This window comes from Megalobrama amblycephala, unplaced genomic scaffold (genome assembly GCF_018812025.1).
Source record: "Megalobrama amblycephala isolate DHTTF-2021 unplaced genomic scaffold, ASM1881202v1 scaffold201, whole genome shotgun sequence".
Taxonomy (NCBI): domain Eukaryota; kingdom Metazoa; phylum Chordata; class Actinopteri; order Cypriniformes; family Xenocyprididae; genus Megalobrama; species Megalobrama amblycephala.
In genome coordinates, this window is record NW_025953337.1 from 1,040,175 (window position 1) to 1,058,991 (window position 18,817).

Genomic DNA, 18,817 nt, shown 5'->3' on the forward strand with positions numbered 1-18,817 from the left:
GTAGGCAGGGTCTATATCTCAAAGATGTGGGTGACTGTGTGGGGTCGCAAACTTTTTGGAACCTAAACAGTGGTTCATGGTGCAAAAATGGTTGACTAGTACTGCTATGATGTCTTCATTCTTTCTCTCATGATTGTATTCTTGATTAATTGCAGACTAACATCAGCAGTTGAGGAACATAAGCGTTCAGTGCGGCCCTGCAGGAGAACCAAGAGCTCGAGAAACCCTCTCCGTGCCCTGGCGGCACGAGACGACCTCAGACAGGCTTATACTGAACAGAGACTGAACGTGGCCTCCGTGGAGACCAAAAGGATACAAATGGAGCGGAGTACGTTTGTTAGTTACATTTTGTGCTAAATTCATGGAATGTTTGCAATACTTTTACATGTGCTATTTCATCACAAAGATCTGTGTTCCAGCTTAACCTGTTAACCATGTTCTTTGTTTAGATTAAGACTCGAACTTTAATTTTTGACCACTGGTTTACTCTTAAAATCTCATGGTGACATTAATTTCTTAATTTGTGTCAGGAATTATGAAAATGAAAAATGTCTCTGGTTACTCAATGTAACCTGGTTCCCTGAGAGGATGTGGTTAGTCTGTGTACACCAACTGTGTGCACCAACAGAGCCGCCGTTATATTTCTTTCCTACATGATGAGTATGCAAAGGAGTTAGGGTTGCAAAATTCCAGGAATTTTCAAAGCTGGAAACTTTCCATGGGAATTAATGGGAATATATGGGAATTAACGGGAATTATTGGGAATAAACAGGGAATTTGCAAAATTACAGGTTAGCCTATAACGGGGTATAACGGCTTAAATGTAGTTGAAAAGAACATCTTGCAGCATAATTTTGGTTAAAACAACCATATTTAAGTTTTATATTAAAATTTAGTTAATAATTAAATTTTAGTTAAAGTTGGAAACAGTTGTGCTGCTTAATATTTTTTAGAACCTGTGATACTTTTTTCAGGATTCTTTGATGAATAAAAATTTAAAGAACAGCATTTATTTAAAATAGAAATCTTTTGTAACAATATACACTACCATTCAAAATTTGGGGGTCAGTAATCTTTCTTTTACTGTTTTTTGAAAGAAATGAATACTTTTATTTAGCAAGGATGTGTGAAATTGTTAAAAAAAAAAAAAAAAAAAAAAAAAAAAGTATTATTAAAGTGATATTGTTAGAAAAGATTTCTATTTTGCACTTTTCTGTGGTCGATCAGTGAATCCTGAAAATAGTATTACAGGTTACAAAAAATATTCATCAGCACAACTGTTTCCAACATTGATAATAACTGAGTATCAAATCAGCATATTAGAATCTCTGAAGGATCATGTGACACTGAAATAAATAACACATAACAATTGCTGCAATAAAAATATATTTATTTTACGTATTTACTAAATTAGAATTAATTGAATGCTGAATAAATAACTGTTATTTCATGTTATGACCAAACAAAATGTTTATATTTGTTTTTATATGATACTTTTTATATAAATATTATAAATTTATATAAATTTCCCAAAATTTTAAATTAATTCCCATAAATTCCCATAAATACCTGTTAAGTTTCCAAATTGGAATATTTCCAAAAATCCCCAGGTTAAGTTCCCGTGGAAAGTTTCCAGAAATTTACCGGAAACTTTCCGCCCCTTTGCAACCCTAAAAGGAGTAAACAGACCTTTTATATGATTTTATATAGTTACCTTTAATATGAAACATGAGCCTCTGCTGTATCCATGCAGAAAAATATTCCTGAGGGCCGAATTCATAGAAATCTTCTTAAGAAAGAAGTTTAGAAAGTTCTTAAGACAAATTCTAAGAAGTTTGCAAAAATGTTGCTAAATGCAACTTCATAATTTTTTTCTTAAGAAGAAAATGGCATGCTTTGGTGTCATTTAATTGTATTGCTAAAGAATTACTGAATGAAAAACACCCCATAGCCGTCTTTTTGCATTGCCTGCAGATTACTGTAGTTATTATAAGAAGTGTGCAGACTATTTTCATTATGAATGGCTTGACAGGTGTTCATCACTCACTGGTTTCACCAGTACTGAAAGAGTTTCATAACTGAACTTTATATTTCCGCATCAGCCCTCTGTCTATGGCGCTGCTCGCAATATGTGCTGTTAGAATTGAATGACTGAATTCAGCATTTCTCCGCCACCTGTAAGAATGCATTAAATCCATCAAAGTGATTTAATAAATGATGTATTGATCTTGTCAAATACAAATTTTTAGCACATTTTAATTGGTTGTTAAATGGGACGATACATACCAAGCCACCTATTTCACCATCAGGCCAATTTGCAGCACTGTGTTTTTGGGGGGTTTTTTGGCAGTCCTAGAGGATGCTTTAAATCAGGCATAAGGACATTATAGTGGAGGTACAGCTCTAATGAAATCCAAATGTTCAATACTTTTTTACTGTACCATTATTTTTCTAAGAACCATTGAACTTGTCATCTAAAACAATGCCCACTGAGCCATATTGCACCATTAGCCCATTTCGCTGTGCTGTTTCTCAGCCATCTCAGAGGGTGTTAAAGTGGACATGAGGGATTCCTCTAAGGAAAACCAAATATTTAGCACTTTTTACTGTAACATTCTTTTTATAAAGCATTGAACTTGACCTGTAGGACAATGTACACTAAGCCATATTACACTTTAAGCCCATTTCACAGCACTTTTTACTGTACCATTTATTTATTTTTTTTTATTTGGCCCTTGTTTTTTCTGATGGCACAATACTGCATATTAAGCCAATAAAAATTAGTACAGTAAAAAGTGTTGAAAATTTGGATTTCATTAGAACAGTACGTCTACTATAATGTCGTTATGTCCCCTTTAATGCATCCTCTGTGATGGCCGAGAAACAGCGCCACAAAATGGGCTAAAACCGCAATACGGCTCAGTGTGCATTGTCATAGATACCAAGTTCAAAGGCCAATTTAAAAAAAAAAAAAAAAAAAAAGTACAGTAAAAAGTGCTGATACTTTCATTATCACTAGACCAGTACTATAATGTATTTTATGTCCGCTTTAGCACATCCTCTGAGGCGGCTGAGAAACAGCGCCACAATTTGGGCCGATGCTGCAATAGGGGGCTCAATGTCCATTGTCTTAGATGCCAAGTTCAATTGTTCATAAAAAAAAGACAGTACAGTAAAAGGTACTTAAAATTTGAATTTCTTTAGTGCCATACCTCTATGTCCGCTTTAATGCATCCACTGCGTCAGCCGAGAAAAAGCACTGCAAAATGGGCTGAAAGCGTAATATAGCATAGAGTGCAGTGTCTTAAATGCCAAGTTCAAAGGCCAATTAAAAATGAATGGTACCATCATAAGTGCTGAAAACTTGGATTTTGTTAGAGCAGTACCTCTGCTATAAAGTTCTTATGTCCACTTTAACACATCCTCTATGACAGCCAAGAAACCGCGCTGGAAAATGGGCTGATGGTGCAATAGGCATCTTAATGCGTATTATCCCATATAAAAATGGTCACTTAAAAATATTTGTACAGTAAATGTGCCAAAAAGTCGTTCATTTTTTTCACAAGGTCAATACACACTTTATTGAACCACTTTGTCGTAATGCATTTTTTCACAGAAGGTTATTTCAGACACCCGACTAATGTTGAACACCCATTACTAATGTAATGTAAAGCGAGTTTGGAGCAAAAACATGGTTTGATGCTGTGCTAAGATAACATTTAGCTAGTTCTTATGCACCTATTACCAGGAGCAATTATGACTCATTTTAAAAAGTAAAGATCATTGGAATGTTTCTTTTTAAGAAGGCCATTTGAATCAAAGCTTATAAGGTAAAGTGAGAAGTTTGATCAAAGAAATTAGGGATTAAAAAAAGTGTGAATACAACGTAAATATAAAAGGCAAAAGAAGAATAATTAGAAGCATATCCCGGCCAGAGAGGTGAGAATGTGTGCAGGGAAGCCTGAAACTGAATGGGGCCATTTGCACCACAAAACAATAGTGACAGTAGACTGAATGGATGCTTAGAAGATGTGAATAAACATCAGTTAGCATTTTAGTCTTGTCTTAAAGCTGCACAACATGGTCTTAAAAAATATTGCATAAAACTCAGAGTTTCAATTATCTTCATCTTTTAAATAAAACATGACCAGGCCCGTGGCTTTAGCTGCATTGCATTTTTAGACTGCAACAAGGCCAATTTCATATTTTTTTTCCCATTTCATACAAATACATTTCTAATAACAAGCCCTTTACAGGTTGTTTCTTTAAGACAATAGTTAATTCTGACTTGATGACAACAAACTGACAAGTATGGTGTCTAACAGGTTAATCAGGCAATAAATGTGGTGAAATAGAGCTGAACGTGAACATTTAAATTAAAACATTCAATTAATAAAAATGAAAATTGTAAATGAAAACTGAATGAAAACTGCTCCTGAGTGGAAGAGTGCAGCTGTTTATCATTATTAGAAGTAATTTCTTGTGAAGTAATAAGGTAATGTGCAGTAATTAAGTGCTTAATTTACTGAACATTCCTCTCTTCTCCTTTTACATTGAAGTAGCAATTAAAATGGTGATGTAGCAAATATGAACACTGTTAATTGGTTTTAAATGTCTCTTCTGTCTTCAGTGGCCAAGCACTCAAATTTGGCCGATGCAGCTCTGGCAGGTCTGGCCAGCAAAGAGAACTTCAAGAAAGTCAGTCTGCGGAGTGTGAAGTCTACAGAAGTGGTGACCAACAACAGTGCTGTGCCTTTCCACAAGCTCATGCTCATCCACATTAAAGGTGAAGCAGTCAAGGATCATGCAAAATATGCAAGTTTGACCAAGTTTTTGTCCAAAATGTGCATATTCTGCTTTGTTAATTCACGCAGGCCGCAGACATGTTCAGGTTCGCCTGGTTGAACCCACAGCCTGCTCTCTGAACAGTGGAGACTGCTATCTGCTCATCACTTCCAAACACTGCTTTTTCTGGAGTGGAGAATTTGCCAATGTCATCGAAAAAGCTAAGGTACTACCACAAAATAAATAAAAATCCAAGCTTATTCTATATACAGTATAACAGTTTACACCAGTGTTATTTTAGCATTGTTTATATACTATTATAGTATTTATACATTTTTTGAATTAGCTATTATTTTTATATTTTCATATATTTTTTTTGTTTTAGTTTGAGTAATTTTAGTACTTCAGCTCAAACTTATTTATTGCAGTTATTTATTAAAATTGTTGTCTTTTTAAGTTTTTCATCTATTATATATTTTAATTTATTTCAATTACCATTTTTTTTAAATAGTTTAGTTTTATTTAAGAATAACAAATAACAAATAAGATTTTCTTAAAAGTAGTGACCCATTCTGCATTTTTGTGTGTGTATATCAGAGCTCAGAGATGGCTCAGTACATCCAGACAAAGAGAGATCTGGGCTGCAAAGCTCCTCAGGTCACTGTGCTGGAGGAGGGAATCAACACAGAGAACCGTTCGGCCAAAGAGTTCTGGAGTCTGCTGGGAGGAAAGACTGAGTACAGAGGTACAGGCACTTACAAAAACACATAACCTGTCACGCCCTGTACATGAAGCACAGATGTTGAAATGACAGTATTTCACTCACCATAAACACACACATTCATTTGTAATTTTGTATATATAGACAATTATCTCTAGGCCAGAATTTACTCATGTTACATAATCAAGTTCAGTTTATTCTCCACTCTTGCATGTATTTCTCTTTGTTTTACAGGTGCAGGGGAGCCGGAGGAAGATGAACTGTATGAGAGTGCTATAGTGGAGTCAAACTGTGTCTACAGGCTGGTGGAGGATAAGCTGGTTCCTTATGAGGAGGCCTGGGCATCCATTCCCAGTGTCTCTCTGCTCAACTCTAAGGAGGTGTCACATTTATAGCCTTTTATATGCAGTTCTGTCCCATTGTGGATTTTTTGTGTGTGTGTTGGTAAAGTGTGCTTCAACCCATTGTACTGAACTTAACTCAGAGTGTGTGTATGTGGCAGGCACTGGTGTTTGACTTCGGTAGCGAGGTGTACGTCTGGACAGGAAAGGATGTTCCTTTGAGTGACAGGAAGGTGGCAGTGCAGCTGGGCAAACAAATCTGGAGTGGCGCATATGACTACAGCACTTGCAGGGTCAACCCCCTCAACTCCTCCTCAGCCAATAAAGACACCCCTAAGTGAGAGACACCTCCACTGACTATTCATAGCTCATGTTCTGTGTGATTAAAAAAAAAAAAAAAAAAAAATCATCTTATAGGACCTGTCTTACCAGATTATGATTTTGTAGGTGATGCTTTGAGCCTTGAGAAAGTGGTTTATTAAGCTCTCAAAAAAGATTGAACTCTCAGGAGCATCCATTAAAACCAGGACACATGAAACTGCCTCACAAACAGACTGATATATGCAACCACAATACTGCCCCCATGTGGTATAATTTGATTAGAACATATTAGAGGTAAATAAAGCATTTTGTTTTGTAAACTTAATGATTTTTTTAGTCAATTGTTGGTCTTAACTAAACTCTAAACAAAAATGTGAAATAAGAACAATTTAATATTTTTATAATGGCATTTATTACAACAAAATGCAATGTGTATCTTCAGAAACTGACTGAAAGTTCGTAATAACAGTTCTCGTTTCAAGTTGGAGAAGACGAAAGTAAATGACTTCGTTCAGTTAGTGATTTAAGATCTGTTCCAAACAATTCAGTGAATTAGTCTTGCAACGTTGTTGATCTTTTTGAATGTATTAGTCAAAAAGTCAGTCAAAGAGTAATTTTTTCACAAATTGGACTACACTGGTTGCTTTGTTTTTACATTTTTTTTCTGTGTAACCAGGGAGGACAATGCAGCAGGCAGATGTGTTGTCTGTTTTATCTTTGTATGTGTTTTATCATGTTCAGTCAGTCTCTCTCAATGCATTCAATTCAGACTAAAGAATGTAGACATTCAAAAGCTGTTAATGGAATCAAATCTCATGAGGATCCTACTCCTTTTCTCATTTGTGTCTGTGTTTGTGAGTAGACAAGGTGAGGGCAGACCAAGCTGGGCCCTGTTTGGCCGGCTGTCAGAACACAATGAAACTGCTCTGTTCCGAGAGAAGTTTCTAGATTGGGCAGAGAGGAAACCCCCCAAAGATGAACCGGTGGTAGAGGAGGTGAAGGTAACAGACAGCAAGACACTCAGAATAGATTCCAACCTTCTCTCCTGTAAAAAGATACTAACAACCTGCATTTTGTCTTTCTCCTCTAGAGTCCAGTCTATCAGCACCTTCCCACCTGTGACTCTGACCTGAAGCCGTGTGATGTCAAAGAGATGCTGGCGGGAGCAGCAGGCCCTGTGAAGATGGTGCTGGAGGGTGTGGACGTGCAGAGAGGTCACGGATTGGTCCATTCTGAGGATGGGCGGCAGGCTGAGCTGGCCACCGTTGCTGTGGACTCATGGCACATCCGTGAGTTCGATGACTTTGAGATCCCGCCAGAGAGTGTGGGTCAGCTGCACGAGGGCGACACCTACGTCATCCGCTGGAAATACTCAGTCACTAATGTTGGTGAGTGAGGCATGGAACTTAATTTATTTATAATGTTACTTTTGTACTTGGTATGCATCATTTCAGGCGATACAGGGGGCCTCAGCAAGGATCCATAGGGGCCTCAAGAAGATTACTCAAATTTATTTAAAAATAAGACAAAACAAACATTAAATCATGCATTTTTATAATTAATTAATTAATTGAAGAACCAGAATTCCCACTGGATATATGAGAAAGCCTAATTTTACAGGTGTGATTTCTAGATCTGGAAAAGTCATATAAATGAATAAAATTTTATACCACCATCAGCATATTTATTGTGAATATACTTTTTTTTTCTGGTTATTCCAGATTCTAAAATATTTTATCCTTTAATACTTATTCATTAAATAACAAAAAAAAAGGAGAAATCATGGGGCCTTCATATATTGTTGTATTTACAATGGGGGCCGTGGAGTCAAACAGGTTGAGAACCATTGACCTAATCAGATGGCAGTATCCGGTATTTACATTTACATTTACATTTACATTTATTCATTTGGCAGACGCTTTTATCCAAAGCGACTTACAAGTGAGGAATACAACAAGCGAGTCGTCATGACGAGGCAAATAGACAAGAAGTGCTCATAATACAAGTTATAGGCAGTGCTCAGATTATCCTAAGCTACAATAGAGAGGAAGTGAAAGGATAGGTATAAGAATTTTTTTTTTTTTTTTTTTTTTTTTAAGATGAGGTTAAGTGCTCACGAAAGAGATGGGTTTTCAGCTGTCTTTTGAATATTGCCAGGGATTCCGCATTCCGGATGAAGGCAGGAAGATCATTCCACCAGCAAGGGACAGTGAATGAGAATGTTCTGGAAAGTGATTTCGTTTCTGGTAGGAGTGTAGACTCGTAAGAGTGAGTGGAAGTAGGAGGGTACTGAGCCTGTGGTGGATCTGTAAGCAAGCGTCAACGCCTTGAATTTGATGCGAGCAGCAAGTGGTAGCCAGTGAAGAGAGATGAAGAGAGGCGTGACGTGGGCTCTTTTGGGCTCGTTGAAGACGAGACGTGCTGCTGCGTTCTTAATCATTTCTAGAGGCTTGATTGTGCATGATGGCAGTCCAGCCAGAAGAGCATTGCAGTAATCAAGCCTAGAAATGACCAGAGCCTGGACCAGAAGTTGTGTTGCATGTTCTGTTAGAAAGGGCCTGATTTTCCTGATGTTGTAAAGTGCAAATCTGCATGACCGAGCTGTCTTTGCAATGTGGTCTTTGAAGGTCAGTTGATCATTAAGGATTACTCCAAGATTTCTGGCCGAATTTGATGGGGTAATTGAGGATGTGCCTAGCTGGATGCTGAAATCGTGATTTAGAGTCGGATTGGCAGGGAAGACGAGAAGCTCAGTCTTAGCCAGGTTGAGCTGTAGATGATGTTCTTTCATCCATGCCGAGATGTCCGCCAGACAGCTTGAGATTCGTGCAGCTACTGTGGGATCATCTGGTTGGAATGAAAGGAAGAGTTGTGTGTCATCAGCATAGCAATGGTAGGAGAAACCATGTGCCTGAATGATGGGACCAAGTGATGTAGTGTAAATGGAGAAGAGGAGGGGTCCAAGAACTGAACCCTGAGGAACACCCGTGGTCAGTTGATGAGCTTTGGATACCTCCCCTCTCCAGGCAACCCTGAAAGACCTTCCTGTGAGATAGGATTCAAACCAGAGAAGTGGAGTACCTGTGATGCCCAGTGACGAGAGGGTGGACAGGAGGATCTGATGATTCACCGTGTCAAAGGCAGCAGATAGATCGAGCAGAATGAGAACTGATGATTTGGAATTAGCTTTTGCAATCCGCAGGGATTCAGTGACCGACAGCAGTGCAGTCTCAGTCGAGTGGCCACTCTTGAAACCAAATTGATTGACATCCAATTGGTTGCTCTGTGAGAGGAAAGATGACACCTGGTTGAAAACAACTCGTTCAAGTGTTTTTCCTATGAATGGTAGGAGAGAAACAGGTCTGTAGCTGTCTACAAGAGACGTGTTTAATGTGGGTTTCTTAAGCAGAGGGGTTACCCGAGCCTGCTTGAATGTGTTAGGGAAAGTGCCAGTGTGGAGAGATGTGTTGATAATGTGTGTAAGTGCTGGTAAAAGTGTGGGAGCAATGGCTTGTAGAAGGTGTGAAGGGATGGGATCTAGAGGGCAGGTGGTGGGATGATTGGAGAGGAGAAGTTTGGATACTTCTGTCTCAGTGAGGGGGGAGAATGAAGAGAGGAGGTGTGTGGCTGTGTGTGTGGTTGGTCTGCGTTCCTGTGTGTGTGGAGCGGAGAACTGACTGCTGATGGTAGATGTTTTGTCAGTGAAAAATGTAGCAAAATTATCAGCAGTAAGGGATGAGGTGGGTGGTGGTGGAGGGGGACAGAGGAGAGAGTTGAATGTTTTGAAAAGTGTACGTGTGTTTGAAGCGCTGTTGATTTTGTTGTGGAAATAGGAGGATTTAGCAGCATAAATTTCAGCAGAAAAGGATGAGAGCAGAGACTGATAGCTACATAGGTCAAATTGGTCTTTTGATTTGTGCCACTTCCTCTCTGCAGCCCTGAGTTTGGTCCGATGTTCACGAAGAACATCAGATAACCAGGGATTAGAGGGAGTGGCACGTGCAGGCCTGGATGACAGAGGACAGATACTATCTAGAGAAGAAGTTAATGTGGAACATAAAGTGTCTGTTGCTGTATTCACATCCAGAGATGAGAATTGTGAGGGTGAGGGAAGGGAGGATGACACGACAGAGGAAAGATGAGAAGAAGAAAGAGAGCGCAGGTTTCGTCTGAAGGTATCTGGTAGCGGGGTTGGTGGTGAACAAATGGGGAGTTGAAGATTAAAAGTAATGAAAAAATGATCAGAAAAGTGCAGAGGTTTTACCAGAATGTTGTCGGTGATGCAGTTGTGTGTGTAAATGAGATCAAGCTGGTTGCCAGATTTGTGTGTACTTGTGGTGATGAGCCGATTAAGATCGAATGAGGCTAGAAGAGAGTGGAAGTCTGAAGCATAAGGCTTCTCTAGATGAATGTTGAAATCGCCAAAAACTACAAGTGGGCTACCATCCTCTGGGAATGAGGACAGCAGCATGTCCAGTTCCTCTACAAAGGTACCCAGTTGGCCTGGGGGGCGATAAATTACTACGATATGAATTTTGACAGGAATTGAGATTGTAATAGCATGAAACTCAAATGAATTGTAGTTGCACAGAGAGGAATGAGTCAAGTATTTCCAATTGTCAGAAATGAGAAGACCTGTGCCCCCACCCCTCCCAGACTGGCGAGGGGTATGAGAGAAAGTGAAGTTGTTAGAGAGAGCAGCAGGGGTTGCTGAGTCCTCTGGACGATATCCAGGTCTCAGTCAAGCCCAAGATATTAAGAGAAGAATTAGTAGCAAAGGCTGGAATGAAGTCAGCTTTGTTAACTGCTGACTGACAATTCCATAGACCCACAGAGACAGAGAGAGGAGTATTAGTGTTAGAAGAGGAGTAAATAGGGCGCAGGTTAGAAGCATTGCGCTGCCTTTTACGTGGGTTAGTGGAGCGTTGCCGAGAGACAACAGGAATGAGTTGAAAGCACATGCTGAGGAAGAAGGAAAAGTGTGAAAGGAGGGAAGAAACTTAAGTGCCTACCGGTGTCGTTGCTCGGTGGAGTCGCGCAGGTAGAGTCGCAGGTCTTTACCCGAGTCGGTCTTTACCCGAGTCGGTCTTTACCCGAGTCGGTCTTTACCCGAGTCGGTCTTTACCCGAGTCGGTCTTTACCCGAGTCGGTCTTCACACGAGGAGGCTGAACGCTCCCGCTGACGCTTCCGCGACAGCGCGCACACACAATTAATATACTGCTTATTAACACGTGATTGAAACGAGCTAGGCCCGCCTTGCAAATCAGCACTGCAAAAGCCTAAACCCGTGAATGGCTGAAAACCGAAACTAACTAAAGCTTAAGTGCGGGCAATAACACCAATAAAGTCTGCAAACGCGGCGGCTGTTATTCTAAACAAGTACAATTAAAATACAATTATAGTCGAGGTAGGAAATAGGACAAACACAGATACGAATTAAATCCTTCCTAGCAGCAAATAATAAACGAAGCAACTGACCCAGAACAGATATTAAGCAAAACACTTACGCGCTCTTGCGTCCGTCACCACTGCCAGCTCGCTAGTCCTGCTCACTTCTGAATTACACGAGTTTAAGTATGCTTAGCCTCGCCAGGCCCGCCTTGCAAATCAGCACTGCAAAAGCCTAAACCCGTGAATGGCTGAAAACCGAAACTAACTAAAGCTTAAGTGCGGGCAATAACACCAATAAAGTCTGCAAACGCGGCGGTATTCACAGATTGTCAGTCCCATACAGTAACAAAGGACTGCCTTCTTATATAACATGTAACCATGAAGGGTTTATTTTTTTTAACATACAAGTATTTAAAAGACAAAATGAAGAACAAGCATCTTAAAACATATTTACAGAAAGATTAGAATTTTAATATATTTTTAGGAGCAAAAGAGAAGTATGATTGAAAGCCATCTTCCAAACTCATTATGGAGTTCATGATCACAAAACACTGATGTTTGTTTGTTTGTTTGTTTGTTTGTTTGTTTGGTGTTTTTTTTTATATTAATAAACAGCTTGTGATGGCACTCTATGAAGTAATGATGACGATACATATACACTGCCATTAAAATGTTTAGGGTTACTTTTAAATAAATGCTGTTATTTTGAAGCTTTAAAAGAATCCCCCAAAAAATCATGTGTGCCACAAAAGCAGGACAACTGTTTTCAACACTGGTAATAATAAGAAATGTTTCTTGAGTAGCCTGACGTGGTCATACTCAATTCTAGTTCGAATATGAGTCTGATACTGCTCCATTGGGCTTTGATTATGGGGGCGTATTTCAACCGATCCAGGAAAGTCCTCAATTGGATAGACCTACAACCAATCAGAGCTACAGAGTAAGTGACGTATGTTGAGCGACGCATAGTTGTCAACAGAACTCTTCTTGGCGACCATCGGGGCCAGCTGATAAATCAAACTTTTGCCGAATCCCGTAGGAAGGACGGCAAAGACATCTTTCCCATCGACAAATGCCTTGATCGTGGTCCTCTGTTCCTTTTTTAAAATTAATGCGCTGTCGATATCTTCTATAACGGACGCGATGGCAGAATCTACACATCTCAGTTCTTCAACAGCCATCATTGTTGTAAACTAATTGACCTTTCGCAAAGACCCGCCCCCCTTAGTTACTGTTGCTTTGTCCGACAAGCCGTGGTGCTGTCACGCCACACAGAGTGGAAAATACATCGCGGAGCAAAGAGGAAACTGACAACACATCGACAGACGAGACAGAGCAGGTTACTTATGATATTAAACAAAGTCACAGCTTTCAAACTGTGTAGTTATTAAAAAATTCAAACAATAAAAACCGTTTTGTGGCTCTTTAATGGGTTGTGACCATGATCGTGACAGATTGCTGTAGTGCCTCAGCTCAAGAGGCTCGTGAACCGATCATCTCTTCCTACTAGTTCATTTATAGCATCAAATAAACATGAATGAACATGAGAATGAATGTTGTTTCAAACGCGGAAAGACGTCAATATGCACAATTTTTCAAGTTTAACTCCACTGAGGTTAATCTTCTAACTCCTGACTGCTTTGTCGGACAAAATGGCGGATGCGGCGTTCTGATTGGTTAGATCGCTTGTCAATCAAACTCCCCAAGCACTCTTTGATGACGTGGCTGATTATGTTTCTGGTGATAATCTGTCAATCATCGCCCTGACAATGTGATTGGTCCGAACAGTTTCTGTTCGGGCATAATTACTCCTCTACGGATCGAGTCCAGACCGAACTCCCCGACCTCAAAATGTTGTGGGCGGGGCTAAGTTCGGCTGGCATCCAGGCTATTTCTTGAGCACAAAATCTGCATATTATAAAGATTTCAATTACTGCTGAAAAATCAGCTTTGCTGTCACAGTAATAAATTACTTTCTAAAATATAACAAATTAGAAAAAAAATATTTCAAAATATTGCTGTTTTACTGTGTTTTTGACCAAATAAATGCAGCATTGGTCAACATAAGGCAAAAAAAGCATTGGTTTGGCAAAAAAAAAGCTGTATTTAAAATTTAATTGCAACACTTGTTTGAAAAAATAAAGAATCGCAAAGAAAAAATAAAACAAGTTGTTAATAAGTGTGTATATATATATATATATATATATATATATATATATATATATATATATATATATTCTCGATTCTCACGCGCATTTCGTCAGTAAAGCCGGTTCCCTGATTACCGCTAAATTGCCATCACCTGCTTTAAAATGGAGCACCTTTTAATAGACAGAGCCGTAATTCACTGATAAGCCACGCAAAATCGGGTTCATTATCGAAGTCGATTCATCTTCGATACTGAACGCGATTTTGCGTGGCTTGTCTGTGAACTACGGCTCTGTCTATTAAAAGGTGCTCCATTTTAAAGCAGGTGATGGCGATTTAGCGGTAATCAGGGAACCGGCTTTACTGACGAAATGCGCGTGAGAATCGCATGCGATATATCGCCCAGCCCTAATATATATATATATATATATATATATATATATATATATATATATATATATATATATATATATATATATATATATATATATATATTATATATTTAAATGAAATAATCTTTGTCTTTTGCAGTACGTTTTCCTATGTGCATCATCATTTTGACTTGTTTATAATGAAAGTTTATTGTACACAAACAATATTAAAACAGACCAGCAGGGGAAAGGTGATAATCACATTCAGTTTGGACTCATGCAGAGGTATCAACTGAAAGTGGCATAATTCAAAAGAAGTCGGAAGAGGTGCTGAATATTTTATCTTATATGTTTGCAGTGGGTAAGAGACAGAAGCCTGGTGAAGTGAGTACAGCTGGCCCAGGCAGGGAACGCACAGCATGCTTCTTCTGGCAGGGACGTCACTCCAGTGTCAGTGGGCGCGGCACATCTGCCCTCATGACCGTAGAGCTGGGCAACCACAGGGGGGCGCAAGTGCTGGTCACACAGGGCAAAGAGCCGCCCTGCTTCCTCCAACTCTTCCAAGGAGGGCTAATCATCCACCGAGGCTCCAGGGAGGATAGCTTTAACAACACAGGTAATAAACACAGATAACAATGAGCAAAACTCACCAGACCTCTTTTATAACTTGCAGTAATTCCATGTGTATGTGTTATTTTGGTGTGATTTTCCTGTCAGGAGACTGGCATTTGTTCTGTGTGCGTGGAGAGGCAGAAATGGAGGGCTCGCTGGTTGAAGTGGAGTGCTGTTGTGCCAGCCTGCGCTCTCGTGCTAGTTTGCTGCTGCTGGGGGTACAGAAGGGACAACTGTACCTGTGGCATGGCTGCAAGTCTCATCCAGGTGCCCGGAAAGTGGGCAAGAGGACCGTGGAGCGACTCACTCAAATGTGAGCAGATTTTACTCATATAGATTTAGATGTAATGACCATGTGGTGATTGTGTGTGTGTGTGTGTGTGTGTGTGTGTGTGTGTGTGTGTGTGTGTGTGTGTGTGTGTATATATATATATATATTAGTGCTGTCAACATTAACGCACGTGATTAATTTTTTCCAGTTTAACGCATTAAAAATATTAACGCAGCATCCATTTTTTTTTCTGTAATCCTTTGGCTAGCATTACAAAATATGATCACGCTCTTATACAGGCAAATGCTTTTAAACCATTTAAATGCGCCAAAAGAGAAAAAGTATGTATTAAGTATTAAGGCCAAAAGGGCCATAAACACGTGAATTTTAACACGGCAACAACACGTTAAATACATGTATTTCATGCGTATTTAAGGCATATTTCACTTGGGTCAAACCATTTCTGTGAGCTTAAGGGAGTGTACCATTCATTTACTAGGAAGCCACCATTTAAAATGCTAGATCAGCTTATTCAGCCTTTTTATTTTGTCTTTTTGTGTATAACCAAGAAATAATATCTTTAAATTGCGTCTTTATGAAAAATTAGGATTTAATTTTTCCACTGCCCTTTTTGTTTTTTACAACGTCATTACAATTACTGACAATAAAATGAAGCATTACTATAAGCTCACTGAATCCGAGTATGCTCTCTCTCAGCCATAGGACCTGCAGAGTTTTTTCTCTGGTGTGTGTTGGGGTGGGACACATAGGCTAGCTGATGAAGTTTGGTGTGTGACTAGAGATGATAGCCAGAATCGAGTTCTCTGTCATACCTGAACGAACAATAACACAATAATGCCAAAAATTTTGTTGAGTATTCTCATACATGTGGAGCAGGGGCAGTTCTTAAAGTGACAGCAACCACTAATAACGTTTGTCACTGAAGATAATGAAAGAACAAAGATAACAGAGACAATTAATCACTGCTGTTGACTAAAGAACTTTTGTAGCTTTAAAAATGATTATTTTTTTAATCGATTGACAGCAATAATATATATATATATGTGTGTGTGTGTGTATATATATATATATATATATATATATATATATATATATATATATATATATATATATAATATAATATAATATAATATAATATACTGTTACAGTTGTCCTCGTGAACTGGGTTTGAACAGTAACAGCAGTTTGAAAGTAACTGAAATAGAGGAAGGAACTGAGCCCAAGGAATTCTGGGATGCTCTTGGCAAGCAGGACAGGAAAGCCTATGACTGCATGCTGCAAGGTAAAAAGAGAAAATGTTTATTTCTAAACAATCCATGTTTCCTTGTTATAAGGTTGCTAAATTGGTATGTCATTATAACATACACATGCATATTTCCTTATGATACCATGGCTCTGTTCCAAATCTAGTGTGCTTTTTTGCTGTCTACTGCTGACAAAGGAAGACAGCATCTGAAATGGAACTTCATAAGTGACTGATTTGAAATACTCTATGCACAATATTCTATTCTAGTATTTTTTTTTTTTTTTTTTTTTTTTTTAAATTGGGACACTCCACTAACTGCTGATTTCCAGTTTGCCATTAGCATGTTATTATCCTAACAGTACAACATTTGAATAAGTCTAAAATAAAGTAGCACACAAAATATTGGTTAAATTTTAATTAGATTAAACTATTTTACATCAAAACCTAGTGGTATCGCATAAATTATATTTATAATAGACATTTCTCTCATCTTGAATAGATTTTTTCACTGAGCTCACCACAATACATTTTGGAAGACTTCTGCAAGTTACATGCAATGTTGCCTTAGAATTGGGCCAAAAGCAGGGATCTTCAGCATAATCTCGCTGCTTGTCTGTTAAGAACAGCTTTTATGTTGAGGGTGTGTCTGTGATGTTTTAAAATGCTGCTTTAAGTAGGCAGCTCACTAGGTTTTGGAGCAGAGCCCATGTGCTTTCTTTTTTGTTTTGTTTTTATCTGATTCAGGTATATTCACAAGTATATGACTGTCTCTGTGTGCTTGCAGATCCAGGGAAGTACAATTTCACCCCACGTCTTTTCCGTCTGAGTGCCAGCGGTGGGACTTTTCAGGGAGAGGAGCAGTTCGGACCCACCCAAGTGACAGGAACCATCATGGCCATGCCGTTCCTGCAGGAGAACTTGTATTCAGCCCCTCAGCCTGGTACATAATGTGACTGTAACCATGTCAACTGATGTTGTATTGCATCATGTTTTGCACATTGTACAGTGTCAATAGTTTATATTTTATCTAAATCTTTCTCTTTTTTTATTCTCTGTAGCTCTGTTCTTGGTGGATAACAGGATGGAAGTGTACCTGTGGCAAGGGCAGCAACCAGAAGATACAGAATGTACTGGCTCGGCCAAGATCCGCTGGGACAGTGAGAGGAAGTGTGCCTTGGAAACAACGCTACAGTACTGCCAAGGTTAGGAGATGGAATCTACACTCAGGGTAGAGGTTAGGATGGTTTAATGAAGGAAATTCATGCTAGTCCAGAGGTCTTCAACTCTGCTCCTGGAGACCAACTACCCTGCAAAATTTATATTCATCCTGCTTCAACCTGTGATTTTCAAACAATCCTGAAGAGCATTTTTAATTGGTTCAAGTGTGTTTGATTAGGGTTGGAGCTAAACTCTGCAGGACAGTGGGTCCCCAGAGGCAGGGTTGAAGACTCTGTGCTAGTCGAATGTACCAGATGGCAGGTTCCTAACAACAACAACAACCTGCAGTAACTTTTGCTTTTGATCATTAACAACTAGGGCTGTCAAACTAGGGTTGTTTGTGTTTAATGCATAAAAAATATTTAACTCAGTTAACACAGCATCTGTTTTTTTTTCCTGGCATCCTTTGCCTGGTGTTACAGTATATGATCGCTCTCTCATTCACGTGCTTTTAAAATATTTAAGCGCGATAAGACGGAAAATAGAATCTACTGGCGTGCTGTCTGTGAAGCGGCTCTCTGTAACAAACACTGAAATGCAGACAGAGAAAGCTCCTTCTCAGACAGCGAGAAAGATTTGCTTTCTCATTTGTGTATAATTGTGCTTGAAGATACTAATCCCCAGTTTCACAGACAAGGCTTAAGCTAGTCCTAAAATGCACGTTTGAGCTGTTTTAACTGAAAGCGAGGTGTGTGTGTGTGTGTGTGTGTGTGTGTGTGTGTGTGTGTGTGTGTGTGTGTGTGTGTGTGTGTGTGTTTTTGTGTGTGTGTGGCAGAACCAGGGAAAATTTTGGCAGTGCAAGCCCTGCTATATTAAAGGCACAGCTAAATGTGACATTTATTATAATGGGTTTATGTGAAAATTGTTTTAAGTTCACTTAAATTAACCCTTGTGTATTGTTCAAATTTACTACCCTTTCGTTATGTTCATGTATGAAAACATCCACTAAATTAAACTGCTGTAAAAATGTATCAGATAAATATTTTTTTCAATTTTTTTTTTTTGCATAAATCTGTTAATCAACCTCAGTCCTGATCAAAACTACTAAAGGTTTAAAAAAAATCCAGGATTTTTAGTCTTTTATTGCCAAATTTATAAATGATGTCACTGATTTTTGGAAAAAAACACACAAAATGACTTATTTTCAATATAAAAAGTGATTGTGGAGTGGATTTTTTTACCTTTTATCACGGTCTTGGACATGTGAAAGATTAGTAACAACAATGGTTTTGATGCATTGTTAGTTTTTGTTGCAGCATCAGATTTTTTCAATTTTTTCTCCCTCATTTACTGTTCGTGGCTGTTTCTGCCCCATTGACTTCCATTATAATGACATTTTTTGATTGCAAAGCCATGACACCATATAATCA

General features: G+C 38.8%; 1 protein-coding gene across 6 annotated transcripts in view; it reads left to right on the forward strand.

Moving 5' to 3' along the window:
* The window catches only part of svild (supervillin d), a 162,806-nt gene that overhangs the window by 130,632 nt on the left and 13,357 nt on the right, over positions 1-18,817 (forward strand). For all 6 annotated transcript variants that reach the window (XM_048179492.1, XM_048179490.1, XM_048179491.1 and 3 more), the window contains 13 exons: positions 156-328; positions 4,631-4,786; positions 4,875-5,011; positions 5,383-5,530; positions 5,741-5,886; positions 6,009-6,184; positions 7,031-7,169; positions 7,259-7,556; positions 14,438-14,695; positions 14,797-15,004; positions 16,132-16,265; positions 17,014-17,169; positions 17,288-17,431. In XM_048179492.1, coding sequence (XP_048035449.1) covers positions 156-328; positions 4,631-4,786; positions 4,875-5,011; positions 5,383-5,530; positions 5,741-5,886; positions 6,009-6,184; positions 7,031-7,169; positions 7,259-7,556; positions 14,438-14,695; positions 14,797-15,004; positions 16,132-16,265; positions 17,014-17,169; positions 17,288-17,431 — 2,273 coding nt within the window. The remainder of the gene's footprint in view (positions 1-155; positions 329-4,630; positions 4,787-4,874; positions 5,012-5,382; positions 5,531-5,740; positions 5,887-6,008; positions 6,185-7,030; positions 7,170-7,258; positions 7,557-14,437; positions 14,696-14,796; positions 15,005-16,131; positions 16,266-17,013; positions 17,170-17,287; positions 17,432-18,817) is intronic.